Raw genomic sequence first — 27,643 nt, 5'->3', positions numbered from 1 at the left:
CCTAGCCAGTATGTTACTAAATGTTTCTGAATAGAATTCAATAAAAATGGAAAATACAAAAGTAGAGAAAAGGATAAGATAAGCTGTACTCCTGTAAGGCTGGAATGAAAGGAAGACACCAAGTGACTGAAAGTGGAAGAGGTGTGGCCTTACTCAAAAGAGACCATCTGCTTTCTCCCTTCCATCCTGTATTCAGCAAGTTAAGAAAGAGGTGAGGTGAGGTCAGTACTTACCAGAGAGGAAATAGCTGGCCTTGGCTGAGAGATTTTGATCAAAAGCAATGCAGCAGGTGCTTGGAGAGTCAGACAATGATGTTGCTATTGCTCCGGTACTTCACAGCCCAAGGCAGGCAGAAAAGAGGGACTCTTTTCAGCTAGAAAATGCTCATCCCTTCTCAGAACATGTCAACTGTGAAGAAAGAGACTGTGATACAGCCTCAGAGAGAAGGGCGACTCTGGAGGGTGATGGTAACTTAGGGACAGTGAGAGGGGAGGGGAGGAAGGGAGAGGGCTTGCTAAGAGAAGCTTCTCAGTAGTGGGAGTGGGGGTGTTTTGTTGTTGTAGTTTTCGTTAGTGGCGGCAGGAACCCTAAATGGGCCTAATCTAGGGCTGGGGGAGCTCAAAGAGCATGTTCCCATCGAAGCCCACTTCACTTTTCTTCACAGGGGCAGCTCTGACTGAGGACAAGACCAATAGTAACTGAGGATCTCTAGTCCGTCAGCGAGTAGGAGGGGAATTCCACCCCCTGAGAGAAGAGTTGCTGCAGCTCCCTCCCTGCTTTGGGGGAGGGCCGGAGGCGGGGTAAGTTTGGTGGGAAACGCTGTAATTTCCTTTTTAGCTTTCACAGTCATAGTCCAGCATCCAGAATGGATGTCCTCCTTGTAGCCATCCTTGCTGTGCCACTCGTCCTGGGTAAGTTCACTTCTCTCCCTGAGCTTTAGGGCCAGGTCTTCTACTGTAAATGGAGTGGGAGGGGGGGAAAATGAGGAGCGGTTGAGAGGTGCAATTCAATGGGGGAATGATAAACACTCTCCCATCTGTGCTGCAGGCCAGTGTCGGGGGTGGAGGGGAGTCTGGGAAATACAGCCAGGAAAGGGGGAGGGAAGCAGAGTCCTGTTGAAGAAGAGACAGCTGATGAGGATGAAGCCCCAGAGCGTGGAGGTCCTAACAAGAGTGAACTCAGCTCTCCATCACTACAGAGTTGAACAGATGAGAGGGTCTGGACAGAGAGCCTGGACTCTGAAGGTGGGGAAGTTTGCAGCTAGTGAGGGGAGCCAGTCTATCTTCTTTCCAAGAATGTTGGAGGGGGTGGGGGGGGCTTGTATTAGTAAAGAAATAGAAATGGAGGTGACCTTTAGGGGAGTGAAGAACTGGGTGCCTTCAGGGACAGGGTCTGAAAAGTAGCTTGGCTCCTTCCCTCCTTTGTTCCCAGTCTGCCAGGTGCTCTTATTGTTTCCTTTTCCTCCAGATTCTTGTGTCACTGCTTGTGGTTAAGGACTTCAAGGGGCTTAGGGAAGTGTTTTAGCAGGAGGCCTGGAGTTCTTGATCCAATCATGTCAAAGCTACATATTTTCAGTCTGGGGAAGGAAAATGAATGCAGATGGGTTATTTACTCCAGCTGACTCATTTTAAGAAAACGGATGTTAAGTGGCTTGTTCAAAGTTAACCTGACAGCAATGAAAACTGGAACTAAAATAAAAATCCAAAGCCGAACGGTGTGTATGTTCATTATTTGTGAGAGACACTGATAAGAGAATAACTCTCATAAACACAGTATAGCCTGGAGCATACTGAATTGTAGATTTGGAGTTCTTAATTTCTGGTCTCTCTCTCTCTCTCTCTCTCTCTCTCTCTCTCTTTCCCTTCTGCCTTTTTTTAGGTTTAGTTTTTGTTTTTGGTTTACAGTATGTGAAGGGATCTGTTTTCTGTTCTGGGATTTCCTGGATTGAAAGGGCACAGAGGAACAAGCCTCATCCTGATATGAAGCCCAGAAGACTGAGAAGGGTTGAGAGGTACAGAGAGACAGGGAGATAGTCTTACCCTTGGAGGTGAGGTCGAAAGGAAAGTGATAGAGCTGCGATAAACTTCAAGTGTCCTTCTGTTGCTAAGAAGTCCCAGATGCCCCTTGACCTCTAGTCCTTGTCCCCTTAGGACAAATATATGAGGATGAAGAAGGACTGGAAGAGGATTATTATTATCAAATGATGTATAATTACACAGTCACCCCCACTTATGGTGAGTATTTATAAGGCTCTGACCCTTAGCAGGATGGAGAGAGGTTTAGGGGATACTTAGTTCTGAGACAAAGTCTTTCCCTTTGCAATAGAGCAACAGGGTCAGAGAAATTTTGCTATGAGCAGGCTATCGAGGCTCATGATGTTGTTTCTCAAGATAGCAATTTCCAGTTCTTTGGAACTGGTTGAACAATTTGAAATTTTTCAAATTTGTAAATTATTTTAGGCGTTAGATTGAAAATATAAATGCTCTTGTGGCTCAATTGGTGAGCATCGAGCCATACACTGAAAGGTGGTGGGTTCATTTCCTGATCAGGATACATACCCGAGTTATGGGTTTGATCATCAACTGGGACACATACAGGAGACAACCAATGGATATTTCTCTCTCACATCAATGTTTCTCTCTCACTCTAAAAAAAGAAAGAAAGAAAATATAAACACATTCACAGACATTTCTCACATTCAAGCTTATTAGAATTAGATTATACCAGTAAATTTTACAACTTGAACAAGTTGAAGTGTTCTGAGCAATTTCTTCAGCTTTTCATTACTAGAGGTAGTACTACCCTTCTCTTTTGTTACTACTGATTGTTTTCTCCTCTCCAGATCCAGATTATTTTGGTGCAAATTTCACTGTTGATTACTCCATATTTGAGTTAGAGGACAGACTGGTAAGTGACATCTAAGAGGATCAGGAGAGATAACAGTTAAAAAGAAACTGAACAATGTTGAAATGAAAATTATTAACAGAAATGAAAAATGAGTTAAGAGAAGTGAAACTGGGGAATGGATACAAAACAAATGTGTTATCATAGCTAGGGAAGAGAAGCCGGAACCCAGTAGGTTAAGACACTAAGAGGAAGGAGTAGCCCTTGAGTCCAGGGAATTGGTGAATGGGATGGGTACACAATCCTTGCAAATGCAAGGTAAAGAGGATCCCCGCGCTTAACTCTTGGAGGGTGAGCAGGATGGGGCTGGGGACAGGAGAAGTAAAGGAGAGATGAATTCTAGAGAATCAATGAGGATGTTGGATGGAGGTGATGATTGATAACTCTTAGTTTTCTAATCCTACTGAGGATAGAACAGGTTGGATAAGGAGGTAACGGAAGCAGAAGAGACAACCATTATTCATGAAACAGAACGTGTAGACCATCAGAGGCCTGTAACAGTGAAATCAGTGACAGTGGAACCAGTGACAATGGAACCAGTGACAATGGAACCAGTGACAATGGAACCAGTGACAATGAAACCAGTGACAATGGAACCAGTGAGTTAATTGGGGATAAGATGGGAGGGACATGAGACATCCCTTACCCTGGATAGGTCCCAGGGCTGGTGACATGGAACAGAGGAAGGAATGGAATACCAGGCTTTGGTGGATGAGGAAAACAAATAACTAGTATTGCAATGCAGGTGTTCATCTCAGCTTCGCCATCATTTCTTTTACTGAGATTTAATACTAACCCTGTATACAGAACCCTGGGAATATTTGGTGCAGTTAAATTTCAGTTGGATGTGTAATGTATGTAACCTATGCCTAAAGCAGCTAAGGATGCTGCCAATGATGAAAAATAAATCCACAGTGTTATTGTCCTCAAAGTATTTATGATACCCAAGTTTACACTTATAAAATATTTAGAACAAAATGAGCAAATTTATAACAATGTTAAGTTACATACAAGTTTGAGAGCATATGATGTAGACAAGTGCTTTAGGCAGTGGAAGGACAGAGATCAGTACAGGAGTTGAAGACTTTTAGAAGGTGATTATGCTGAGATACACTGAAGAATAGGTGAGCTTTTGATTGGTGGTACATCATAAAAGGATGAAAGCAATTAGGAAGAATAGCTATTAGAAGAATGGAAGAGCTGCATTAACTATGGGGATAGAACAAGCATGACATGTTTTGTAGAGGAGCTATGATTGAACGAGAGGGTATATGGAAAGGAGCAGTGGGAAATTAAGAAAAAAATAAAATTTACAAGACTCTTAATATTTGTTTGATAATTCCACAAATGGGAAGATAGGACAAAATAATAAGAATCTGAAATGTCAGGCTTTATTTTTTAAAATAAAAAAAGTTTGAACTTACAAGAAATAGGGAGCCTAGTAAGTTCTTCAGGGTGGTAAAGACACATTAAAAGCAGCATTTTAGAAAAACTATTTGTCTAGTTGTATACAGGATGCAATGGAGTGAAGAGAGATTCATGAGATTTCTATCATCCCCAAAACAATCCATTAAAAGCTTGGACTAGGGAAGGCAGTGGCATTTTGAATGGAGAAGAGAAAAAGAAATACTTTGGGGGGAAAATACCTTGTTTCAGTGATAATTTCATATGAACACTAAATGAGTAGAGAGTTAAAATAACATATTTTAAACATGGATATCCAGGGAAATGGTTAACCAAAATGGGAAGTGGGAGGTCAGAGGGTTTTAGAAGTGGTTATAAATTTGGTATTGGCCAAGCTGAACTCATGTTGTCAGCCCTCTGAGGCTATCGTAAAGGTAGTGGAATTAAAAGAAAAGAAGATTAAAAAAAAAAAAAAAAAAGGTAGAGGAATTAGGCCAGGACTGCAGTTCTAAGTGCAAAGTCACAGTTACGAAAGTAGTGAGCTCGATAGAGCTGTACACACAGGAGACCAAAAGGCCAATGCCTGTGCCTGTAGAAGGTGAAAGAGGAATCAACCAAGGAAATGCAGGTAGCTAAGTTTGTATTATAGAGTCTAGAAGAGAAAGTTTAATATAATCAATGAAAAGCTACCAAGAGGCCAAGAAGGAGATTATTCATAACCCCCAAAAAGCAGTTTTAAGTGAGTGGTTGGAGCAAAAGCCAGACTTTGTGCAATTGGAGAGGGAGTACAGTGTAAGGAAGAGCATAGACCAACCATTTGTGATATTTGGCAATGAAATAAAGAGAAGCAACAGGACTGAAGTACAGCCTGAATACAGTTGAACACAGATGGGGGGAATGGAAGGTTATAATTGACGACAAGGACAGAGAAACATTTCCAAGTATATAGTAGGCTTCCTTTAGATTATAAACTCCTTGAGTAGGAGCCATGTCTTAACCATATTTATATCCCTCCTGTAGCATGTAGCACAGGGAGCAGCACATAAATAAAAATACATATTGAATTGAGTTGAACCTCCCTGGTATGGTCAGGAATGGGTGAAAGGCACAGAGGAAAGAATTCTTTATGGTGCTGGGATGGAAGGTATGCTCAGAGGAAAGGAAGACATAAGTTGGTATAAAGAGATGGCTATCTTTCCAGATGGTGAGGGGGTAGTAGGAAGGATGACACTGGCCTACTATGGCGTGATATCTCTATTTTAGCAGAGTCCAGGTATGAACCATGCTGTATCCAGTCTGCAGAGTCCTGTTTCCCTTCTCCTGTCCTGGACCCTCTTTCAGGAGTGGATGTATTTCATGTAGAAGGTGAGAGTGCAGCCACTGGCCTTGATAAAGTCTGTGAAGCAATTTTTACCACTATCTCTGGCTAGTGTTTCCAGCCTGGTCAATTTTCAAATGCATAAAAAAAGAGGGATCCCATTTAGAAAAAACTTAGGAGATGTCGGGGCCAAGACTTTTGTAATAAGAATAATTAATTTTTTTGAACTGGAAGGATTTCAGGGCCCCCTAGAGCAGAAGCAGGTGGAATGGAGAAGAAACCTCTCCTGGTTCCCAGTCTGCCTTGAGTTATTAAAGGTGGTTCCAGCGTGATGGTAGTTTAAGGCATGGCAAGAGCCAGAGGGCAAAATGGGAGGGGCCCTACAACCTGGCAGAGTCAAGAGGCAAAGTTCAGAGACAGAAGGGGTGGCAGTTCCCTAATGTAGGGGAGAGGTGGTGGGGGAAAGGAGGAGGGAATAGAAACCTGTGTTATAAGGAAGGGATTTAAGTTGGGATTCTAAATAACTATGGGGCGGTGGGCAAGGGGGGAAATAAATAAATAAGGGGCATGAAGAGATTTAGCAGAAGGAAGGGGTGAAAAGGGGAGGGGACACATCTTCCAGGAGATGTCACGGAGAAATATAGCTCAGAACATGAAATCTGGGGCGTTTTCATAGAGATGGGGCATGGAGGGGTTTCCTGAGTCCCCTGAACCTGGTTGGTATTGTTTTCCTTTTTTTTTTTTAGGCTGAGAATGCTGTTATGACTCTTTGGATGGGGATTTGGGAAGAAGAAATTGGAAAATAAAATAAGTGAAATAATCTGGTTACTCTCTACTCCTTCATGAGGGTCTGTTCTAAGGCTACAACACTAAAGGAAGCACCAGGATATGGGGGTGGGAAGGGTAGACTAGAAAGGGAGTTAGGTGGCCCAGCAGGTGTGGCTCAGTGGTTGAGTATGGACCCATGAACCAGGAGGTCAGGGTTGGATTCCTGGTCGGGGCACATGCCAGGGTTGTGGCCTCCATCCCCAGTAGGGGATGTGCAGGAGGCAGCTGATCAATGGTTCTCTCTCATCATTGCTGTTTCTCTCTCTCCCTCTCCCTTCCTCTCTGAAAACATAGTTTTAAAAAAATATATTAAAAATAAAATGTTTTTTAAAAAGGGAGTTAGGTGACAATAGTATTAGGACTGTGAATAAACCTGAAGTTTTGGGAAGAACGGAGAAAAGCACCCTCAGACAACAGGTTTATTCACAGTCTATGACTCCCTCTGATTGTATTGCTTTATATATGGTGTTAAAACTGTGTTTGGGGATGGTTGAAATTAGTTTATTTAGAACCCTTGTTTTCCTTTTATAAAATAAGCCTATTGTTAAACATATGTAAAATATAAAATACTACTTAGAATAGATAAAAATTTCACACCCTCCTCCATTCCTCCCACCCCCCCAACAATGTGCCTTTTCCAATTAGTAATTAGGGCAGGCAGGGACATTCATTTTTTTTCTGTCCTCGAGACCCTAATCAAGACTGTGCTGCCCCCTTGCGGCCTCTCCTATGTTACTGCTTCAATCCGCTTACAGTCCCTGAGTCCCTATCCCCTCCTCTCTCCACGGTACCGTTTCAATACTGCAAGGGGCAGCGAACTCCGGACTTGGCACCTTCCCTCCTGCAAAGCCTTTCGAACTTCTCCAGGGGACAAATGGAGAAACTGAAGCCAGACAAACACCTCACCTGGAAGACCAGGGGCCTCCCCCCACCACGTTCCAGTGCTAGGAATCACAGAATTCGGGGTGCGGAGCCGGAGGAGCCCGGGTAGAAAAGCCAAGAACAATCGAATTCGGCTTTGACCTCTGGAGTCGTGGCGGGCTGGCATCTGAGCTAGTAACGTGCACGGCGGGTTATGTAAGGGAGGAGCCGCCCCAGCGGGAGCCCGAGAGAGAACGCGGTGTTCTCGGCGGCAGTCCCCACCCTCCCCACCCAACCCAGCAGGGCAAGAGGCACCCAACTTGTAGGAGAAAGAGGAGGGGACGGCGAGACAGAGACGGCGGAGTAACGAGGGCTGGGCAGCCGACAGGGGGCGAGGCTACACGGCGGCACGCATCCATTAAGACACACATTGCAGATGCCAGTCGCTGTTGGCTCCACGTGCTTCACCCGTGAGCGGAGGCGCTCAAAGCGGGGGCCGAGGGGCCGGATCCCGAGGAGCCGGGAGTCCTACATCTCGAGGCGTGCGCCTCAGGTCACGCAACCACTCAGCACACCCCGGCCACGCGTTTCCGGCGCACCACCATCCTATTTAAGGCCACGGCTTCCGCCCTTTTCCTCCCCTCCCTTCTTTTCCAGTCTTTTTCCATCCTCCTCCTTTTCTCATCACCGGGTCCTCTCCCCGAGCCGCATGTAGGGGCGGGGCACGGAATGCTGCCCTTCCAGCCAATCGTCACCTGACCGCCTCTCTATTGGTCGAGCCCCTGTGTGCTGTAGCCAATGGGGTGAGACTGTCAGTCACTGTGGTCACGTGCCACCGGCGAGCAGACCAATGAGGAGACGAGGTCTGTGTACGCAGGGGGGAAGGCACGTGCGGAACTGCACGTGTCTGGGAGGGGCAAGGGGCGGGACCCCCTGGGAGGGAGGCGGAGGTGGGGATCCGCGACCGGAGTGTGCGAGGAGCTGAAGACAGCCCGGGCTGAGCCGGCCGACACAGGTGAGGAGACCAGGAGGGAGGACGGGGAGCTGCGCGGGAGGATCGCCCGGGAGAGAGTAGGTGTAGGGACCTCTTGGTATTGGGAGGGATCGTATCACGTGGCAGAGGGACCCGAGAGGGTCCGGAGCAGGAAACCTGATGAGAAAGACGGGGAAGAGGCAGGTGGGGGCGGGGCGGGGGGGGGAATGTCTCTATGGGAGGGGTTCCTGCAGAGTCACTAGGTGGGTTCCGGTGCCGGAGCTTTAACGCTCCCGGGTGGGGTGACGTCCGATGGAGAGGCTCGCTGCGGAGTCAGGCTCGGAACTCGTCAGGGAACCATGGGCCGGGCCGGGGAAGGTGTTAAGTCAGGTATTTGCTCTTGAAATGAGGGAAGAGAGAACAGAAGTCCGTCGGGCTAAGAGCTGCTCTGCCGAGGCCAGAGCGGCAGATCGGGTTCTTAATGGAGGCTGGGGAGATGGCTTTTACGATGGCCCTGAGACAGGTAACGTTGGCGAGGCAGAGAGGAGAGAGGATTGTCCCGCTCCGCACACCCCAGCCGCCCAGTCCATTTCCTGATTCTCGGATTCTGGTTTCCAACTCCTTTGCTTTGCTCTTCAGTTGCAGGTCCGATCTCTGGGTACTCCAGGAGCTGCTCTCCAGCCCCTGCTTCTGAACCTATGGATTCTCCATCTAGCGTTTCCTCCTATTCCTCCTCCTCTCCCCCTTCCTCCTTTTCCACCTCCCCGGTGAACAGTGACTTTGGCTTCCCCTCGGATAGTGAAGGGGAGGAGAAGGGGGCCCGTGGCCCCAGGCCGGACACTGTTGGGCAGAGGGGAGGCTCTCGGCCCAGCCCCGGTCCTATCCGCTGCAGGCAACGACCCAAGGTTTCCAGGAACCAACGTACAGCATCTCACTCGGAACAGCGGGGCTTGGCTTCTCCTATGGCAGGGTCTGGGGTCAAAAGATCAAGAGATCGCCGTGCATTGGAGACCAGTCTAAACATCCGTGGTTCAACCACAGAAGGAGACCTGCTCTTTGCTCAGAAGGTAAGAGAAAGCTGGCGGGGGGTGGGGGTGGGGGGAGCAGATACTACTGGGGTGTCTTAGCACCCTGCTGCTGGTAAGGACCCGGTGAGGTAGTATTGGCTCCGGACTTGGAGGTGGAAGGAGAATCAGTGCTGGTGTAAGCAATGCTCATAGCCTTCCTCCCGTTTTTCTACAGTGTAAAGAGCTCCAGGGATTCATACGTCCTCTCACAGACCTCCTGAATGGGCTGAGGATGGGTCGCTTTGAAAGAGGTTAGTTGCATTCATCCGAACTAGGTTCACATCTCTCGTGTTTCCTCTCTCCTCTCTCTTTGAAAATCTGTTTTAAATGTATATTTCTTGTAAGTCTTTGTTTGGGTCTTGATTATTCCTTTTTTTTTATCGGGGACTTAATTTCTTTGGGTGAATCCATTTTAACCCCCTGCTGTCCTTCCTTTCTTTACCTGACTAAATTCTTGAATTCCAATCCTGGATCTCTTTCTCACTCCCTGAACCCAGGATTGAGCAGTTTCCAGCAGAGTGTGGCAATGGACAGGATCCAGCGTATCATAGGTGTTTTGCAGAAGCCACAGATGGGGTAAGTTCTTCTGGCTCTTTCCTCGGTACATCATTAAAAAGGAGGTATTTTCAGCCCTGTCATGTTGCTTCTTTCACGTTTAATTGTGTGGGTTTTTTTAAAATTTCTTTTTCACAGGGAGCGTTATCTGAGAACTCTGCTACAGGTAGAAGGAATGCTAAAGACTTGGTTTCCTCACATAGCTGCCCAGAAGTCATCATTGCGCAGTAGCAGGCATCAGCTGACCAAGGTAAGAATCTATAAACCTGAGGAAGAGGTGGGAAATTAACCAAGGAAATGAAGTGTACAATTAGAAATGGGCTTCCTCTTCCAATTCTTTCTGGGTCTTTTTATCTTTTTGACAAGTTCCTTTTCAGGGAAGGGGAAAATGAAAGTTCCTTTATTGTCTTGATTCCTAGATGTTATTTTTGTTCTGTCCATGCAAAGGACTCCGTGAGGTTTAATCCTACCCCTCACATGGCAGCTTATCTGCTTTTTGCATGGATATAGGCTTTTTACCTGGCCAAATGATTCAGGTCGGAAGGTGTCTCACTCCCTGAACCCAAATCCTTTCTCTCTGCAAATCTTTTTTTTTCTCTGCTGCCCCTAAGATGCTTTCCTTCTCCTTTTTATTACTACCCAAGTATGGTCACACCAGACCCTCTGGAAGCATGGGTTTAATGGACTGGTCATAAGTACATCACTGGGAGAGAGGAGGGCAGCCCTGGAGCACTCATGGGGGATTGTTAGAGCCTTAGACCTAGTGTGGAAGTGAACTATTTTCTGGGCCTTCAAATAATAGGGTATTTAGGGGCACTCGAATGATAGGGAGGAGAAAGTTTCCTGTAGATAATAGACAGGCCTTGTTTTCAATCAACCACAGTTATCACCGTGAGAATAATCAATTTTAAAATAAGCCACCGGGTAGCTCAGATGGTTAGAGCATCGTCCCAATATGCCAAGGTTGCAGGTTTGAGCCCTGGTCAGGGCACATACAAGAATCCACCAATGAATGCATAAATAAGTGGAACAGCAAAGATGTTCCCTCTCTCTCTTGTTCCCTTCCTCTCTCTAAAAAATCAATTAAATTTTAAAAATTATTAAAAATAACTGGGAGGAAAACAATGAAATCTTACCATTTACAATAGTATGGATGGACCTAAATAGTCTCGGGCATGTAAAGTACAGCATAGGGAATATAGCCAATAGTATTGCAATAACTGTGTTACTGTGTAACGTATTACACCTAAAACTAATACAAAATGATGTTGAATGTAAACTAATTTAAAAATAAAAATTTAAAAATAAGCAGGAAGATCTTGCCTGCATATTAATTAATTAATTAATTTATATTTTTTTTTTACTATTTTTTTTAAATATATTTTATTGATTTTTTACAGAGAGGAAGGGAGAGAGATAGAGAGTTAGAAACATCGATCAGCTGCCTCCTGCACATCTCCTGCTGGGGATGTGCCCGAAACCCAGGTACATGCCCTTGACCGGAATCGAACCTGGGACCTTTCAGTCCGCAGGCCGACGCTCTATCCACTGAGCTAAACCGGTTTCGGCCTGCATATTAATTTATACTTCTTAAGGCACTCAACATAGGAAATTAGAATTTAAAATACAGAAATGGGAAATGATTCCAATGATAAGAAATTAAAAATGAATTATAAGCAATAAGAACCCATAGAACTGTTTTATTTGGTATATGTCTGAATATCTAGTGCCTAATATAGTGTGTGGTACATAGTAGGCCCTCAAGTATTTGTTGAGTAAATGAAAATATAATTTGGTTACTAAAACTTTTACTTAATTATGACCTGGCAGGAAATTATCTGTTGCATAAAACAAGGGATGTTTGCTTTGCAAACAGTTCCCAAGGAAAGCAAAGGTTTAAGTAGCCAGGTAGAGTTCATCTGAAAGTTTTCTCATAATTTCTTTTCTTTTCTCCCCTTCCCTAGCATTGTCTAAGCCACCGTAGTTATCCAGCTGCTTCCTCTCCTGCACCTTCCCTGGAAAAGATGGAACAGACACAGCTAGGACATCTGGTATTAAAACCAAAGCAGCCTTGGCATCTCCCTCAATGGCCAGCTATGAACCTCACTTGGATCCACACCACTCCAATTTGCAACCCCCCTCTCAGTACTCCAAGTACTGTCTCCTTTAGCCAGGGTCCTTTAGGCACTGGAACCAGCATTGGTGTCATCTTTTTCCTTCAGCATGGAGAGCAGCCTTTTACCCACTCTGCCCCGACCAGTCCAGTTCCACCTGCTACAGCATCTCCTGCCATCCCTGGTTATCCTAAGAAACTATCTGGAGAGAGACCTCGTTGCCACAGTTTGCCAGTAACTCTGCAGTCAGACTGGAGCTGTCCCCTGTCCCCTCGTGATCTTCCCACCATGGCCAGAGAGGAGACTGTGGGACACCTAGAACAAATGAGAAGCCATCCTCCAGTTGCTCCTGATGTCCATCCTCTCAACCCCTAATCCAAGACTTGAGACTGTAGTTTCTAATTTGTATAAATATATGTCTGTACATATATATGTGTGTGTGTGTGTGTGTGTGTATGTGTGTGTGCGTGTGTGTGTGTATTACTTTTAATGTGTGCATTTGTGTTGAGGGAAGAGAAATCCTTTCTGATTAAAGAAATTTTATACCTAAACAGTTTGCTGATTGTGGGGGAATTGAAACCTTCTGTTTCAAATACCAATATTTATCCTCAATGCTGCAGAAAAGAAGGAAGGGGGTGGGCAGGTTTGTGAAGTCGAGCTCCACCAAGCGGGAAGTCTGGATGGGACAATGTAAGTCCTGTGGGAAAGGAAGAGGGACTCTGCAGCTGGCTTCCTAGGGAACAGCCTTGGGACAGTTACAGGGCTCAGAGTTGGCTTTGTTTTTTTCATTCGGGCTCAGAGAATAGTACCTTTCCCTTTGTGTCTCCCTCTTGTAATCATCCAGCTGGCCCAGATCAGCAGGTTCTTCTGCTTTGCAATAGCTCTTTGCCTTGATGGGAGCTGTTGATGCTTGTGGATAAATGATATGTAATCTGCTGCCAGAGGTGGGACATAAGAACCAGAACAGGCACTGTGGTTGCCAGTTTTGAAGAGAAGGGGTGCCCTAGAGTTGTTAGAATGGGGAGTCCCCTCAGACACTGGGCCTCATCTTTAATAAAAAAAGCTGCAGTTATAAAAAAAAAAAGCTGCAGTTGCTAAATGTAAAGGGGTGGGCAAAAGTATGTTTACAATTGTAAGCATGGGAAACAGTTTATTGTATTATTATTGTATTAGTTATTATGAACAAGTATCAACCTACTCTTGCCCACCTCTGTATGTTGGATTAAGGAAGGCTACGTATCCAGTGTTATCAGGTAGCAAAAATGAAGTCTGTGAAGTTACCTGTATATCTACTCTCTGTATAGTACTCTCCCTGGTTTGTCTCACTTTCCACCAAAACCATGTCCTCTCCCATTCTAAGTCTTGACTGTATATCAGACTACACAGTCATCTTAGTTACTGTTCATTGGCGATTGAGAATGTTCCTCACAGCTAGTTATATGTCTTTCCTCTACGTCTCAAGTCCTCTTTTCTCAGTGAATAATTGTTTCCTTTTATTTCAGAGAACATGACCTCCTTTCTAAAGCAAACCTCTCCATTTGTGCTTTTGGTTACCTTTCACTTCTGGAACTTTTGCTATACCACTTATTCTAACCTTTTTCTTTTGTAACTTCAATTTGTTATTGAATTATTTATTCTTTATCCTGCAAGTTTTTAAAAAATGTTTTTCTTTATTGATTTGAGAGAGAGAGAGAAACATCAGTGAGAGAGATACATCGATTGGCTGCCTCCCACACATCCCCCACCCCCACCCTCGGGGGATCGAATTGTGACTCCTTTGTACATGGGCCAATGCTCAATCCATTGTACCACACTGGCCAGACTCTCCTATAAGTTTGATCAGGTTCCCCCTTCTTGAAAACCTCTCTTAAGCCTGATTGTCTTGTTTTTTTCTCCATACTTCTTGACAGAGTAGTCTAATCATACTTTCTGATTCCCTCCTACCACTCAGTCCTTAACCTCTTGTAGGCTAGCTTCTACTAACACTCTACTGCGCCTTCCCAGGTCACTAATGAGCTCACAGAATCAGAGTATTACAGTGTAGCTTCCGGACCCAATCAATAGCTAGATCCAGGGGGCCTTTACAAAGGCTATGTAGTTCATGCTCCCTGTATCATTTGACACTCTGGATGCTGCCTACTGAAACTCTCCTCCCTCAGATCCCATGACACTAGCCTGATTCTCCTCTTACCTATCTGGCAACAACTTCTATAACTCTAAATGGCACCACTTCTGCCAATTCCAGAGTGTGGGTGTTCCCCTAGGCTCACACATTGGCTCTTTATTCTTCTCTGACAACATCCTTTCACTAGAGGTTTCATCCTCATGGCTATAATTATTGCCTCAACTTTAGAAGACTGCAAGAACTTCATCTCCAGTCACCATCTTTCACCTGAGAGATGACATAATGAATGTCTAAGTTCCTGCTGGAGAGTTCTATTTACATATTACTAGCACTTAAAACTTATTAAAAATTTCAGCACTTTATATCCAAGAGGTACCATTTGTATCTGATCAAACCCCTTCATTTTATAGATGACAAAACTTACGTGCAATTGGATTATAGTCTGGTGCTTTTTCTAGTGCTCACCAATACAAACATTATATTTCCTTTAAAGATGTTCTGTTCTGCCTTCTTACAGTCCCTTTTTCTTCTGATAGTGCTATCTATCTACCATCATTTTTCCAGATAACTAGGCTTAAAACTTGGTGTTATTCAGTCATCAAATCCTTTTTATTCTGTATTTGGAATATCTCTTAAAATACATTTCTTCCCATTCATTTCATTGCCACCTCTCTGATGTAAATTTTGGCTATAGCAATAGTCTTCCTTACCTCCAATCCCTTCTCACGATAACCAGATACATTTTCCTAGAACAATGCTTTGAGTGTCATTCCCTATTTAAATTCTCCAATGGCTCGCCAGTGCTTTAAGATGAAAGTCCAAAACCTTTAGTCAAGCTCTCTGTTTCCCCCTGCTCTCCTGTGTGATCCCTCTGTTCCAGTTTTCTTATTTGACCCTGAACACTATAAGCTTTTTTTTAAAAAATATGATTTTAGAGAGAGAGAAACACTGATGAGAGGGAAACATCAATCAGCTGCCTCCTACACGCCCTTGCATGCCCCCTACTGGGGAGCATGCCTGAAACCTGGTCATAGGCCCTGATCAGGAATGGCACTGGCGATCTCTTGGGACATGGGACAACATTCTCAACCAACTGAGCCATAAACTGTAAGTCTTTTTGCCTCTCAACTCATATTCATGCTGATTACTTTGTTCAGTCTTTTCTGGTTCTGTTAACTAAACCTTACCCTTCTGTCAGTGACTAACAAGTCTTTCTCCCAATTACTCTCTCCATTAAACATTGTATATAGGCTCAGCCTTTGGCCCATAAAATGAGATCATGTACAGGGTTTGGTATATAGTAGGCCCTCAAAATATTACTTTGGGTTTGGTATATAGTAGGCCCTCAAAATATTACTTTCCCCCTTCCTTTATTTCAAGGTATTTTTATATTTTATTTCATTTGATTCTCAACAAATTTTGTGTGATTGAGGGCAAATATCAGTTCCATTTTACATATGAAGAAATAGACTGGAGGTTTAAGTCAGGAATCAGCAAAAGCCATATAGTAAATATTTTAGGCATTGTGAGCCATACATCTCTGTTGCAACTATCCAACTCTGCCATTGTAGCCCAAAGCAGCCATACCTAATATATAAACAAATGAACACAGCTGTGTCCCAATAAAGGTTTATTTACAAAAACACTGGTGGAGTTGGATTTGACCTGTAGGCAGTAGTTTGCAGACTACTGGTTTAAGGGACTTGTTCAAGGTCATATGCCTGATATCAGAATTTGAATAGAATCCAGATTTCCTGACTTCTAATTCAGTGCTTTTTCACCATATTATGCTGTAGCCTATATAACTTATTTTGCATTTATCATATGCTACCTTGTTTTATTATTTATCTTTTGTCTACGTACTGTTTTTTGGTGATCCAAAAGGTACTGGATGATATCAACAACACTTAGCACAGAGCAGGCGTTCAATAAAACTTTGTTGATAAGCATGATGCCCCAGTGTAGCTCTATTTGGGTATTTCGAACATGGCTTACTCTAAAGTAATTAGCATTATTGATGAGGATGCGTGTAGTGTGTGTGTGTTTATTGCAGGAGTAACTCCTCGTTGGGACTTGCTTTCTTGTTTTGAGCTTTTCCCTACTGTTTTCCAGGAGCCACTAGATCTGAACTGATGTGAATAGCCATAAATGGATATGTAGAAACGATATACAAGTAAAAAGAAAGGCTGTTTCCATAGTGAGAAAGAAAAGAGATATTTCTCTAGGTCTCACTAGGGGGCAAAATGACCTAAAAGTCTTCCATTCTAAACCCTGCAGGCGTTTTAGTGACGCTTCTTTTCAGACCAGTTTTTAGGCAGATGAGGGGTGTGACGCTGTTCTGCATCCGGAGAGCAGAGCCCAAAGAATCCGGGTTCGTTGCGACGAGAAAACAGGGTGCATGCGCAGGGAGGTTCGCCCACTTCTTCCATTTTCCTTCTAGAGAGAGCGAGCGAGAGAGAGATCAATGGCTCGCGTACCTATTAAAGATTTCATCGTTTTTCGGGGTAGGAATCGGGCTGATTTCCGGAGCCTTAGGACAACCACCTCCTCCGAAGGCGAGGGACTTGCTTACGGGAATGTAAGGCAACGGGTATTTTGCTTTGTCAGGCGCAGAGTCCGGCCCGGGGGTCTGGTGCGGACCGCGGGAGAGACAGTCAACCCCGGAAAGAGAGGACGTTGCCATGGTTTCCGCGTAGGTTTCCCCTCTTCTTTCAGCCTGGATTTCTTTGCGCGGCGCCGGGATTACGCACTTCCGCTTCCGGTGGCGAGGGGGCTCGCGTCGGCTGGGTGCCGTGGGCGCGGGGTGAGGAGTGGTGTCGGGCGTGGGGGCGGGGGGGAGGCGGTGCCGCGGGAGGGCACGTTGGCGCGCGGCGGTCCCCTTTCCAAAGACCGAGAACGACCCCGAAACAACCCACCCCGGCCCTCCCGAGGCCGCGAGCGGTCCTGGGGGTGGGGGTGCGGCGCGGACATCTGCGCGGTGACCCCTCGCCGCCGTCGCTTGGCTTCCCTAGCAGGGTTTGCACTGGCAGGAAGAACGAGGGAGTCGTGGCGAGGATGCGCGGTGACCTGTAGGCTCGGAGAACTTGCACGTGCCCTCTCTCGCTTACTTTTGAACGTGGCATATCCAGACACAGCATTAGCCGTGCGGTAGAGTGTGCATTCGGGTGTGTTTCTCCTCCTTAACGTGGTATCTATATTTTCTTCCCCGTTTTTCCATCAGCCTCTAGGTCCCGCAGAGTGAAGACTTCATCCCAAGGTCATGGCAAAACACCTGAAGTTCATTGCCAGGACTGTGATGGTGCAGGACGGGAACGTGGAAGGGGCATACAGGACCCTGAACAGGTAGGTGTTAAAGGGCCAGAATCATGCCGAGACCAGCTCTCCTGAGAAGTGCAGTGGCTGTTCTTTCCCTTCCCCTGTCATACGTTGCTCTCAAACCAGTGCCCGCCCAGGTGTTCACAGTCTTGAAACTTCCCAGCCTCTCAGGACCTGAATTCCGTCCAAGGCCTCAAATAGGGCCCAAAGGGGAAGTCAAGTTATAAAGTTGCCAGGAGGCAGGAACCGAGGACGTGGTTCCGAGAAAGCTCAGGGAGGGAACGGTGTGGGACAAAGCTAATGGAAAAGGTGAATTCAGAGTTGGAATCTTGGAGAATCAAGCAAGAGAGGAAAAGTGTTACAGGTTTAGAGGAAGGTTACAGCAGAAGCAGGAGCATAGAGATGGAAGTGAACTGGCTGGAGTGGAGGAGCTGTATTGAAATGTTTTTTATTTTTATTTTAAAATATATTTCTTTATTGATTTCAGAGAGGAAGGGAGAAGGAGAGAGAGAGATAGAAACATCAATGATGAGAGAGAATCATCGATCGGCTGCCTCCTGCACACCCCCTACTGGGGATCAAGCCCGCAACCCAGGCATGTGCCCTTGGCCAGAATCGAACCTGGGACCCTTCAGTCCACAGGCTGACGCTCCATCCACCAAGCCAAGCCGGCCAGGGCTTGAAATATTTTAAATGTTAGTCTGAGAGATTTGAATGACCCTACTGAAGAAGGCCTTACCACTGTAGCTCCTCAAGCAAAGAGTTCCTTAGCCTCCCCTTGGTTATAAGTCTTAGACTTTCTGGCTATGCCTCATTCATCATTTTCTGTCTCCAGTGTGAAGCAGAGTTTTGAGAAACAAAGGTTTGTTGAGTTGAATTATCAAAGAATGGTATGAAAGAGATCTTAAAGAGATTATATGAGGTGGCCCTCTATCTTAAGGCTAGCAAGGTGGTAGCTTTATTTCACAAGTCTAGCAAGATCAAATTATATTTCTTGGCCACACAGTTATTGAATGGCGGAGAGGAGTGTAAAACCCATCTTTCTAGTGCAGTGTTCTTTGCTCTATGTTACTAGACTGTTTACTAGTTTCTGTGGAAATGGAGAGACCTCTGATAGTCATTTTCCAGTTAGGAATCCTTATTTGACTGGGCTTAAATACTAGTGGGGTTCTTGGGGGCTGAGAGGGTAAAGGAGAGAGAACCTTGTTCTTAGCAAAGGGTGCTAGGTGCGATCGGCTGGATGGTGGAAGACCACAGTAAGTAGGGGCAAAGATGCTGTCAGAAGCTGTGTAAGTGAAAAACAGTTGCCGGCTGAGGGTAGTTTGTGTGTCTTTTCAAGGATTTGGTGTTGGGTCAGCCCCATGTCCTCATTCTTTGTCTGCATGCCAGTCATATCCTTGGGCAGAAGTGGTTCCCTCTGCATTGTCACTTACATTGAGAGTAAAAAATAATCAGTTACATACCTGGTGGTAAGATACCCTATTTCATTTTTCTCTATTACTGCTCATTCCCACCTCTCCTATTTCAGACCTTTGAGTGGCATGTGTTGTAGAAGCAGTCTGACAAAGGAAACAGCCTATGTGTCTGCCTAGTTAGATCGCCGTAAATGTTCATTACATAACCAAGGGCCCTCATGGGTGCCCTGGGAGGAGATAGAGAGTGTGGGTTGCTAGGAAGCCCTGCATGATTGGCTGGCCCCAAGCGAGGGAAGGCAAGCACACTGCACACACGCCCGGATGACCCCTTTTATTGCTGGTAGGCAGGCTTCTGGGCCCATTGAGTCCTTCTGCGTACACATTGGTCCTGACGTAGGCTAGCTACATGGTCATGTGAGTCTGCCTCAGCTCCTTTTACATAATCCCTTGAATTTCACTAAAACTGGCAGCTGATTTCCCCTTGAGTGTTATGTTGCCAGGCGCCTGAACTCAAGGCTGATCTGTTTACACTAAAGCTGTTCGCCTTCTAGTCCTTGAACTACCTTTGGAAGCAGGAACATCTTTAGTAACACCCTGTCTGTTTACTTCATGAGTTCTGCAAAGCTCTTCCTGTATCCTTTTTGTTAGAAATAAGTTGAGTAGATGCCTCTATGGTAGGAACTCAGGACCATTTGAAGATAATCTGTACTTTTTTTAGGATAACTAAAATCTTGGAACTTATTTGGTCTGTGTTCAGGAATTAGGTGGAATAGTCCTGGGAAAACCATTAGCAATCCCCTAATTATGTTGTGGGCCACCGATCTTTTTGTTCTTTCCCCTCCTCCATTCTCATATTCTTCTGTTAGTTTCCTTCATGTCTTACTTTTTTGCCTCACCACAGGCATTTACTTGGTAAGATGACCACTTCGGTTCCAAACCCCTTTTGAAACTCCGGTAGGATACCTGAGTATGTCTACACTCTCTCCTCCCTTTGCAGTTCTCTTTCATCCCACTTTTAAACTGTCTTTGTCATTCCAGTGGGATCCTCTTCCAAAGTGAAGTCATATTCAGGGGTCCCTGTTCTTTTTATAGTCTATCCTCAAATCCAGTCAGTCTCCTTATCCTTTTTATATTATATTTCTAGTTTTTTCTCTCTGGGACTTTTTCCCATTTTTTTTCTCTAATATACTAGGGCCTAGTTCAAAAAGTGGCCTTCATCAGACAGCAGTAAACAACTGAAGTAAATGCGTAGGTGTTTCCATGGTTACTTACATGTCAGTGTGCCATGTCTTGGCTTACATCTCTTGAATTAAGGAGCCTAGCCCAGCTCTTCCTCCTTCCTTCTTTCTTTGCTCACGAGCACTGCAGTAATTTGTCTTCTGAACCTCAGTGGTTTTTGCTTGAGGAGCAGAATGCTGTTGTGGAGCACAGCACTAAAGACTGAATTCTACTAATAGCTGTATTCTGTGATCTTGGGGCAGATTAGCCTCTATGAACTTCAGTTATCTAAAATCTAAATCTTAGCAAAGATAATATTATTGAGGCTTTCTGAGTCAACACTTCCAAGAACTGTGTCTACTATAAAGTCAACCCCTTGAGCTGTGGACATTTGTCAGTCACCTAGAGGATTCATTTTTGTCATATATTTACTGATAAAGGCTTAATCTCTAACCTTAAGCAGCACACAAACCAGTAAGGGAGATGAAAAAAATAACAAATAACCACAGTTAAATATAGTATTGTCTGATCATTATTTTATTTTATTTTATTTTATTTTTTTTTTGTCTGATCAATATTTTAAAAGGGGCATTAACACTGTGCTATGGCATTGGTTTTCCCTGGACTTTCAGCAGCAACATCATCTGGGAACTTGTTAGAAATGCACATTCTTGCCCTAGCCGGTTTGGCTCAGTGGTTAGAGCGTTGGCCTACGGACTGAAGGGTCCTGGGTTCAATTCCGGTCAAGCGCACATGCCTGGATTTCGGGCTCGATCCCCAGTAGGGGGACATGGAGGAGGCAGCCAATCAATGATTCCCTCTCATCACTGTCTATCTCTCTCTCCCTCTCTGAAATTAATAAAGAATCTATTAAAAAAAAAAAGAAAAGAAAAGAAATGTACATTCTTGGGCTCCACCCAAGACCTATGGAGTCAGAAACTGGAGATGGCACAGCAGCCATGTCTCCAATTGTGTTTATGACTTCTTATATGTAATGCAAGGGCAGGGAAGGCAGGAGTGGAACCACTCAAACAATGCCAGGAATGGAGGGCAGCAGCAGCGGGTGCCTCCAGATCTCCTCAGGATCAACTGATGATGGGTTGAGAGGGAGACACAAATTACAGATTGGAGCCAGAGCTCTCCGGAGCATAGGGATTAGATAGGTTATAGAATAAACCCCCATGTCTTCCTGGCTCAGTGAAAACAAAGAGGTGAGTTTGAGTTAGGCATGTTCTAAATCCAGCAGGAGAAGCTGCATTGCAAGGAATTGGGGGGAGGAAGAGGGAAAACAGATTGAGCTCAGTTTTATGGACACTTAAAGATTAATAAAGTGTGGTTTCTACCTTTGAGGATTTTCAGTCTAATAAGGGAAATATTTGTATAAGTAACGGAAGGGCAGAATGAAATAGTTGCTAAATAGGTCTACAAAAAAGTAAATGATTGTGTAATTAATTGCTTTTTTATTCCCCTCAAATTCCTATTTGGGGTCTCTATAAGTTGGCAGTTAATGCTGTATTGCCACCATTTCATACCCTAATTTTTTTTTAGAGAGAGAGAAGAAGGGAGAGGGACAGAGAGAAACATCAATGAGAGAGAAACATTGAGCGGCTGCCTCCTGCACTCCCCCCACTAGGGATTGAGCCCACAATCCAGGCATGTGCCCTGACCGGGAATCAAACAGGTGACCTCTTGGTTCATGGGTCTATGCCCAACCACTGGGCAACACCGGCTGGACCCTGATTTTTTACAGACATCATTGTTTGGTCAGTTGACTTTTGGCCATCTGTAAAATTGAAAAGGAATAATAATGAGCCCAAGCTTCTAACTTCATTGCCTGCCTTAATACAGAATCCTCACCATGGATGGGCTCATTGAGGATATCAAGCGACGCCGGTACTATGAGAAGCCTTGCCGCAGACGACAGAGGGAAAGCTATGAAACCTGCCGGAGGATCTACAACATGGAAATGACTCGCAAGATCAACTTTTTGATGCGAAAGAATCGGGCAGATCCATGGCAAGGCTGCTAAGGCCTGTGGATAGTAGGCCCAGTAGGAAGACACCTATCTGGTTGTATCTCCATCTCTTTTCTTTCTGCGACCCGTTTCTTGCAATAAACTCAATCACGTATATACAAGAAGGCCTGTGTATATTGAAATAATCCACTAGTCAGCAATGGACCCTCTCTTCTATTAAGTGAAAGAGAAACTGAGTCAAAAAGTAGTCTAGGAATAAGAGGGACTGGTTGGGAGGGGGGAATGGGAGTTATTGTTCAGTGGGTAAAGAGTTTGAATTTGGGAAGATGAAAAAGTTCTGGAGATGGATGGTGGTTGCATAGTTACATAACAGTGTGAACGTACTGAATGCCACTGAATTGTACACTCAGGTGGTTAAAATGGTGTATTTTATGTTAGGTCTATTTTACTGTAATAAATTTTTTAAAGTAGTTTAGGAGAAGTAAGGAAATTTCATAATTGTAGTGGAATATACCAGTATCTACCATTTCCTACCCAACTTTTATGAAACACAAAGCAAGATCTTATTAGAAAAGCATCTGTTAATCTTGTTTTTTTTGACAAGAGAAAATAAAATTTAATATCATGCACATGGGGACCCAACATACATGAGAGAGTCAAAGACCCTGCATACAGGAGAGATTTAGATACAGAAAGGGGGACTGAAGTATATAAGACACCGAGTTAGAGATGAGGTAATGCATATTGCAGGATGATAAAAAGAACAGATTTTCAGTTAATGAAAGTGCCCTGCCATATAAGTGGGTCAAAAGGTTAGTACTGATAATCTCTTTTTATGGGCAAGGCCTTTAATTCAAATTCTTCTAAGTAATTAAGTGGGGGAAGGGGAGCAGAAGTTTCTCCTGAGCCTGAAGCTAAAATTGCCTTCAGCTCAAAGTAATTTGCATACCACCGAGGCACATCCTGGGGTGGCTGGTTCTAGACCCCCCACAATTTTCCCATACCCTTGCCACTATCATAGTCTTCTTTTTCTTAAATCAATTTAAAATTTTTCAATTATAGTTGACATGTATTATTATACTAATTTCAGGTGTACACCCTAGTGATTAGACATCATATAACTTACTAAGAGATGATCCCAATAAATCTCAATCATCTGACCCAATAACAGTTATTAAAATATTATTGACTATATTACCTATGCTGTACTTTACATCCCCATGACTGTTTTGTGACTACCTATTTGTACTTAATCCCTTCACCTTTTTCACCCAGTACCCAAACCCCTTTCCATCTAGCAACCATCAAAATGTTCTCTGTATCTATGAGTCTGTTTCTGTTACACTTGTTCATTTATTTTGGTTTTTTAGATTCAGTTGATAGAAATATATTGGCATTTTATTGTTCATGTTTTTGATGTTTGTTTTCTGTTCTTTTTAAAAATATGTTTTTAAACATATTTAGAGAGAAGAAGGGAGAGGGAGAGAGAGAAAATCATCAATTGGCTGCCTCCTACAAGCCCCTTACTGGGGATCAAGTCCACAACCTGGCATGTGCCCTGACTGGGAATCCAGCTGGTGACCTCGATTACTATTGGCATGTCAGTGAGAGGGATTTACCTGCAGGCCAGTCAAGTTTACAACTAAATGTTGTAATTTTGATGTGGTTGTAGAAGGAACAAGTACATTTACCTACGCTGCCATTTTGACCGGAAGTCCCAGCCTCTGTTACTCTTTACTATACTGCCCCCCATTATTAGGTAAAAGAAGGAAAGGAAGCTTGTATATATTTGGAATAAATTCTGCTTCTGAAATACCCATTGACCAGATGAGTGCTGGAAGCCTGGCCCAAAGGGATCCTTAAGACAAATTTAACATTCACCTCTGTTTTCCCTCTTTTCTTTAGTTTTCCTAAAGGAGGCTGATAGAGGGATGGTGGAGAAGTAATAAAGCAGTAGGTGAATGGTAATAAAGGAAATAGGAGTATTGAGAAATAGAAGGGCACTGAGCCAGAAATGCCCACAGCAGCAGTCGTCAAAGTGTGGTTTTCAGATCTGCAGTATTGACAGAAGCTGAGAGATTGTTTGAAATGTACGTTCTGGGACCCAGCTTTAGACTTCTGAATTGGAAATTGGGGTTGGAGCCCAGTAATATAGTTTAACAAGCCCTGCAGGTGATTCTGATGCCTGCTAAAATTTGAGAACACTGTCCTATAGTGCTCAAACGGGAGTCTAGACCCGTGGTCGGCAAACTGCGGCTCACGAGCCACATGCAGCTCTTTGGCCCCTTGAGTGTGGCTCTTCCTAAGCCTTAGGAATACCCTAATTAAGTTAATAACAATGTACCTACCTATATAGTTTAAGTTTTAAAAATTTGGCTCTCAAAAGAAATTTCAATCGTTGTACTGTTGATATTTGGCTCTGTTGACTAATGAGTTTGCCGACCACTGGTCCAGACAGAGGACCCCACCACCTTCCCTGCCTTTCCCCAAAAGGCACTCCAGGGTCTGTGATTTTTTTAAAATAAATTTTTATTGATTTCAGAGAGGAAGGGAGAAGGAGAGAGAGAGAGAAACATCAGTGAGAGAGAGAACCATTGATCGGCTGCCTCCTGCACTCCCCCCACTGGGGATCGAGCCCACAACTCAGGCAGGCATGTGCCCTTTACCGGAATCAAACCCAGGACCCTTCAGTCCGCAGGCCAATGCTCTATCCACTGAGCCAAACCAGCTAGGGCCTGGGTCTGATTTTTAATAGTGGGGGTGGGGGGGGTCCGTATCTGCCCCCTGGGAAGAACAGCTACTCTGCTTCCTCTCCTGCTGTGTATTTCCTCTTGTCTTGTTCCCCTGACAGCCATGCTGCTGATATAAGGAGAGTTGATACCAACCCCCTGAAGGAGAACAGAGGGTAGGCAGAAGCTGCTAGCCCACCTCATCTCAACCAAGCCACAGCTCTCAGCATGGTGTTTTAAAAAAAAATAGGGGGGTGGGGGGCAATGGGGGGATAAGGACACATATGCAACACCTTAATCAATAAAGAAAAAAAATTAAAGTAAACAGCAGATTGCCAAGGCCACCTCGCCTCCAACCTCTCCAGATTGCTAGTGTCCACACATTGCCCCCTTGTGGTGTAGTCGTGTGGCTTCAGATTCTGGCCTCAATTTTCTTTTCACTATCTTTTCTCCCTTTCACAAATACCACACTTATTGATAAAGCAGGCCTGCCAGGAGATATGCTGTAGCCATTGTTCTTGCCTTTCAAGGCTTGATCTCTCTTCCACTTGGCAGCTGTATGGTGAAGAAGACGTATTACAGGGCATTGCACAGAAATAGCTTAGATCTGGGCCTTGCCCTCTGGAAGCTCACACTGTGGTTGGAGAAATTCTAGATACAGATAGTCTTCGACTGGGTCACCTTTGTCTAACCTCATTTTAACAAGTTAATCAGTTAGGCTTTGATACTCCTGAATCACCTGTCAATCTCTGACTCTGGTCTTCACTACATCATTTTCCTATGATTCTGAGAATGGTGTCACCTCCTGCCAGTTGCTGTTGGTGAAGAATGGAAGCCTGGCCGTTGCCAAAATGGTAGGGTATGTTTGAGATAGAACCAGGCCTGTTACTTCGCAGTATTCCTCTGAGGTAAAAGTTGCTTCAGAGCTCCCTCCAAAATACTAAGGGGTGACTAAGAGCTATAATTTGTCTCTGAAATTACACCCTGTTTGTCTTAATCTCCAGCCCTGACCATTGCCCATGTCCCCCAGGGCAATGATGGGCTTTAGCAGCTGGTCCATTGAGAGGCTGCATGTGTAAAGTGGGTATTTGGCCGGCTGGCTGAAGTTCTAAACAGCTCGTGTTGTCAGGGCAAGGAGAAAGACCTTCCACTCCCTGCTCTGGGAAGGTAGAAGATAGCTCGTGTTCATAGAATGAGTAGGGATTGTCCTAATATATTTATCTCTGTATTGGGTTCAGAAGAGGGGTGGTTTGGTATTCACCCACTTACAAGGTGCTACATGCAATACCTCCTACCCTGTTCTTATGTACTTGTGACACTGGATTGCCTCTGGCAGGCCTGTTCCGATCACAATTTAAGGATCTTATGGCTAGTGCTCAGGAAACAGGTATCCCCTTAAAATTGGGACTGTTGAGTGTCTAGATGAAAAGCAATCTAGGCAGAAAGCAACAAATGCAAAGACCTTGAGCTTGGCATTATTCTTTGCATGTCCAAGGAACAAGGGATCAGGATTCTAAAGCTGAATGAGTGAAGAGTAGCAATAGATGAGATCACAGAGGTAATGGAGTGGGGCACATATTGGAGGGCACTTGACTCAGGGATATGGAAAGCCAGGGGGGATGGTTTTGAGCAGGGGAGTAATATGACCTTTTTAATGTGTTTAACGTGCTCACTATAGTACCAGATAATTTACTTAAGTTTTTGTGAGAGACTAAAAGGGGAGAAAGTGGAAGCAAGAGAAAGCAGTTAGGCGACTACTAAAATAATCCAAGCATAAAAGTGATGTTAGTGAAGGTGGTGAGAAGCAGAAGAGTTTCTGTAAATATTTTGAAAAAAGGGCCAATGAAACAGGAGTCCAGGATGACTCCCAAGATTACTGGCCTGCATAACTGTAAGAATAGAGTTGCCATTAACTGTGACGAGGAAGACTATTGGGAGCTGGAGTGTGTTTTCTTGGGGGAAGGGGAATCAATTCAGTTTTCATTGTGTAAATTGTTTACAGCTATACAGTAGATATAAGTAATATATAAAATATCTATAATAGAGATGTCTATTATACATGTATGTATATCCTGTATCCTGTAGCTTTATTGAGAAGCACTGTTTTAAGTGCATTGTCCTTAGTCACTAATGTTCTCACAGCAGCCCAATGAAATGGATTTTTTTTTACAGGTGAGGAAATAGAGGGCTTCAGCGGTTCTCAACCTGTGGGTCGCGACCCCTTTGGCGGTCGAAGGACCCTTTCACGGGGGTCGCCTAAGACCATCCTGCATATCAGATATTTACATTACGATTCATAACAGTAGCAACATTACAGTTATGAAGTAGCAACGAAAATAATTTTATGGTTGGGTCACAACATGAGGAACTGTATTTAAAGGGCCAGAAGGTTGAGAACCACTGGCAGTAGTTTGCCTAATGTCACAACTAATGAGCAGGAGAACTGGAATACAAATCTAAGTAGTCGAGCTTTAAAGCCCAGGTCTTACTTAATCATTAAGCAATATTGATTCTCAGAGGATTCCCGACACATTCTAGTAGGCAGTCAATAAATATTTGTCCCATCAATTAGTGAATGACATAATAAAATGTAGGGGGCGCTACTAACTCCAGAGTCCTACACTCGCCTTTTTTTCTGGGTGGTTGGTCTCTGGTACCACCGTTCATTTAACCGAGGGAGAAAGGGTAAGGAGACGTGGCTAAGACTAGGAAAGTCGACTCTTCCCAGGGGTTGACTTTCTGCCAGAAAGGCTGCGCTGGGGCTCGCTTTTAGTTTTAGCATGACTTCAGCGCACTTACTCTCCACACCGGGAACGGTGCTTCATGCAAAATTGAGCGGCCA

At 44.4% G+C, this 27,643-nt stretch overlaps 3 protein-coding genes across 7 annotated transcripts; all 3 read left to right on the top strand.

Annotated features, from left to right (window-relative positions):
* Positions 1–808: 808 nt before the first annotated feature.
* On the top strand, positions 809–6,448 carry CUNH1orf54 (chromosome unknown C1orf54 homolog). 3 transcript variants are annotated; one of them, XM_070396785.1, is made up of 6 exons: positions 809–911; positions 2,151–2,234; positions 2,843–2,907; positions 3,318–3,473; positions 5,572–5,673; positions 6,373–6,448. In XM_070396785.1, exons 1-5 carry the CDS (start codon positions 866–868, stop codon positions 5,668–5,670), a joined length of 450 nt encoding a protein of 149 aa, XP_070252886.1. In that variant the 5' UTR covers positions 809–865; the 3' UTR covers positions 5,671–5,673; positions 6,373–6,448. The 3 variants fall into 3 exon arrangements, with proteins under 3 accessions (XP_070252886.1, XP_070252885.1, XP_070252884.1); XM_070396784.1 differs by having other exon boundaries at positions 3,318–3,503; positions 5,575–5,673; XM_070396783.1 differs by having other exon boundaries at positions 3,318–3,503.
* Positions 6,449–8,248: 1,800 nt separating this feature from the next.
* CIART (circadian associated repressor of transcription) lies at positions 8,249–12,575 on the top strand. The gene is made up of 6 exons (XM_070396538.1): positions 8,249–8,330; positions 8,928–9,355; positions 9,531–9,606; positions 9,853–9,931; positions 10,049–10,160; positions 11,875–12,575. The coding sequence occupies exons 2-6, from the start codon at positions 8,987–8,989 to the stop codon at positions 12,397–12,399; spliced, it is 1,161 nt and encodes a 386-aa protein (XP_070252639.1). The 5' UTR covers positions 8,249–8,330; positions 8,928–8,986; the 3' UTR covers positions 12,400–12,575.
* A 4,069-nt stretch (positions 12,576–16,644) lies between these two features.
* MRPS21 (mitochondrial ribosomal protein S21) lies at positions 16,645–23,478 on the top strand. 3 transcript variants are annotated; one of them, XM_070396085.1, is made up of 3 exons: positions 16,645–16,841; positions 17,370–17,491; positions 21,946–23,478. In XM_070396085.1, the coding sequence occupies exons 2-3, from the start codon at positions 17,409–17,411 to the stop codon at positions 22,124–22,126; spliced, it is 264 nt and encodes an 87-aa protein (XP_070252186.1). In that variant the 5' UTR covers positions 16,645–16,841; positions 17,370–17,408; the 3' UTR covers positions 22,127–23,478. The 3 variants fall into 3 exon arrangements, with proteins under 3 accessions (XP_070252186.1, XP_070252185.1, XP_070252187.1); XM_070396084.1 differs by lacking the exon at positions 16,645–16,841 and adding an exon at positions 16,852–16,952; XM_070396086.1 differs by lacking the exon at positions 16,645–16,841 and adding an exon at positions 17,036–17,217.
* The last annotated feature ends 4,165 nt before the right edge of the window (positions 23,479–27,643 follow it).

Source organism: Myotis yumanensis, unplaced genomic scaffold, assembly GCF_028538775.1.
Source record: "Myotis yumanensis isolate MYYU_CA2020_CCGP unplaced genomic scaffold, mMyoYum1.0.hap1 SCAF_17, whole genome shotgun sequence".
Classification (NCBI taxonomy): domain Eukaryota; kingdom Metazoa; phylum Chordata; class Mammalia; order Chiroptera; family Vespertilionidae; genus Myotis; species Myotis yumanensis.
Note: the sequence above shows the minus strand (reverse complement) of the source record. Positions and strands in the feature narration are given on the sequence as shown.